This window comes from Buceros rhinoceros, unplaced genomic scaffold (genome assembly GCF_000710305.1).
Source record: "Buceros rhinoceros silvestris isolate BGI_N320 unplaced genomic scaffold, ASM71030v1 scaffold40252, whole genome shotgun sequence".
In the NCBI taxonomy this organism is placed as follows: domain Eukaryota; kingdom Metazoa; phylum Chordata; class Aves; order Bucerotiformes; family Bucerotidae; genus Buceros; species Buceros rhinoceros.
Genome location: NW_010399118.1, coordinates 10585 through 13401, shown reverse-complemented (window position 1 = coordinate 13401; position 2817 = coordinate 10585). Strand labels below are relative to the sequence as shown.

General features: G+C 42.5%; 1 protein-coding gene across 1 annotated transcript; it reads left to right on the top strand.

Moving 5' to 3' along the window:
* Positions 1–826: 826 nt before the first annotated feature.
* SRSF5 (serine/arginine-rich splicing factor 5) lies at positions 827–2400 on the top strand (the record flags this gene model as incomplete). The annotated part of the gene is made up of 3 exons (XM_010131343.1): positions 827–900; positions 1229–1339; positions 1496–2400. Coding segments are annotated over 3 exons (432 nt in total), but the record flags the coding sequence as incomplete, so codon positions are not given.
* Between the last annotated feature and the right edge of the window lie 417 nt (positions 2401–2817).

Here is a 2817-nt window from a genome sequence, read left to right as displayed (position 1 = left end):
TCCCAGAGCCTTAACGAGATCTGATTCCTAAGTTGAGAGCTGTTCTTCCTGTAACGCTTCCGAATAAAGAGGTCCCGGTCGAAAAGAGAGATACGAAATTAGGTGGTCGTTGGAATCCTGATCGCAGTAAAGTGGTCCTTGGTAACATCGAGCGTAGCGAATGTCTGGATCCATCCTAGTCTCCTAATGGGGAGGGCAGTGCGATTAATGGCTTCCATCGACTGGGTAGTGTTCGTCAAGTGGGTGGCGAAGAGCCAGTCGGGCATATGTCATGACGGTATCTCCGGTCGCTTAATGCAGTTGGCCGCTTGGCTAGCCTAGGGAAATGTTAATGAAGGTAAAGTAAACTATATTTTTAATGGCATATGGGGCACAAAATAATTGGTGTTATGTAAATGTAATTCTATATGCATATAAGACTCGTAATGTAAATGGAGAGTGAAATAGTACGAAAATATATGGGCAGTATTTCACACTCAGTCCAGTATATAGACAAATGTACTTTTAATTTCTCTCTCTTTCTCTCTCTCTCTCTCTCTCTCTCTTCTTTTCTTATTTAATCTATATAATCTATGTAGACTAATATTTTCCTCAATGTTAAGACACTTGGTTAGCATTTTGCTTAAAGCAGTATGCTTTTTTCATTTATTTCGTGCCCTGATAGAGATAATTCAGTTTTGAGAGAATACAAATACGGCAGTTGCTGTGTTTGTGGTTTATCTAACACCCTCTCTTTCAGTAGTCATAAGTTTCTTTTGTTTAACTATTATTATATAGATAAGTATTAATGTCACTTCTTTGCATAACATAACTGGTCTTGTGTTAGGATCTCAAAGACTTCATGAGACAAGCTGGGGAAGTAACCTTTGCAGATGCACACAGACCTAAGTTAAATGAAGGGTAAGCCTCCAGTCATCTCTTGAAAGCTGTAGAGCAACGCTCGTGTGTGTCGTGCCAGGGAGGGAAGCTGGCTGCTCTCTGTGCCCAGCAGCTGTGCGTGGTTTAATTTAGCTGCCCCTTGGAAAGGCAGTCCCTGGTATTTGGGGAGGGGAATTCTTCAGTTCGTGCTTGAGTTATGAGAAGGGATGACCACACTGAGCAGTGAGAGGTTTTTTCAGTTGTTTGGATTTTGTTTGGTTTTTTTTTTTTTCCCCAGAGTATGTTTTGCGCTGTCAACAAAAATACCACTTGTAGTCATGAACTCCGTGTTTTTTGTGTTCCCCCATAGGGTGGTAGAATTTGCCTCTTACAGTGATTTAAAGAATGCTATTGACAAGCTTTCTGGTAAAGAAATTAATGGAAGGAAAATCAAACTAATCGAAGGCAGCAAAAGGCACAGGTATAGATTTCCATTGTCTTAATGCTTAAATATTCGTTGAGAAAACTTTGAAGTCAGTGACCAGGCAACCGAACTGGACGTGGGTGGGTTGCCTGGTTATTGTCTTGGTCTGTGGTGTTTCGTTGCTAACACCAGTGTTCTTCGTTTCCGCAGTAGGTCCAGAAGCAGGTCACGGTCTCGTAGCAGAAGTTCATCTGGGTCTCGTAGCCGTTCCCGTTCCCGCAGCCGCAAGTCTTACAGCAGGTCAAGGAGTAGGAGCCGTAGCAAGTCTCGATCCATTAGCAGATCTCCCATGCCAGAGAAGAGCCTGAAACGTGGTTCTTCCAGCAGATCAAAATCCCCATCATCGGAGGATCAGCAGAGGTCTAGATCGAGGTCCAGATCTGTTGACAGTGGCAACTGAACTCTTAAGTAACTTGCCCTGGGGGGCCTTTTTTAAACCATACTTGCTAAAACTTGTGGTAAGTATGTGACTTTCTGTGGGGAAGGGTTTGGATGGGGAGGGGGGAGGAGTGGGGGAGCTTTGTAGATGTGGACCATGGTGGGAAGGGTTATTGACTAATTGTATTAAATGTTTTTTGATAACCCTTTTCTTGCTCACATTTTTTGTGAATGTCTGAAGTGTATAGTTTGTGTATATTGGCAGAGCTCTTTTTAACTAAACCGGAAAATTTTTTTTTTTTTTTTTTTTGTACTGAAAAGACATCTGAACACTTAATTCCCCGGTATTCAACTGTGAATAGCACCTCAGAACATCAGTTCGATATCTCGTATTAAGCTGTTAGCTTTAGGCATCTGAGAGCTCTACGTGTGCTGTACATAAAGCTTTATTTCAGAGGGTATTTTTTTGTGCTTTTGAACCTTTGTTTCAGTTATAGGTCAGCAGATAGGTGCTGGTCAGTACTGGTAATAAAACTTTATTTTACAAGCGTGTCATTTAATATGACTTGCACTACACTAAGAAAATGCCCATTTCACTACCCTGTGGTAATAATATACTATAAAGACCCTAATTCTTGATACTTAAGAACTAAATAGCTCAAATAAAGTATAAAGAAACATGTCTCTGCTTCTAGTGTGTTCTTTGTTAATAAAGCGTTGCTGATGGCACCTCGTGTTGGGCGGTGGTGAAATTAAAGATAGGTCTGCAGCAAAGCAATCACTGGGCGCCTTGGGTGTGGGGCGGAACTAACTGGCTTTTGAAGACGTCGTGCTGTGTCCTTGGATACCTGCGTGCTGAGATAACCCCCTGGGTCATGAGGAGAACCGTGCTGTCATGGTCCACAGCAAAAAGCAGAACGGACAAGTCATGTAGATTTTCATCACTGGGGATTGTGGAACGTTAGCCATGGATGCATTCCGCATACTTCATCAGTGCTTGCACACCTGCAGGAGAGAGCATTGTGGTGTGGATAAAGCATCTGTGTAGGCTCTAGTCCTCATTCTGGAGGAAGAGGAAGGATTTGTAAGTTGGTGGG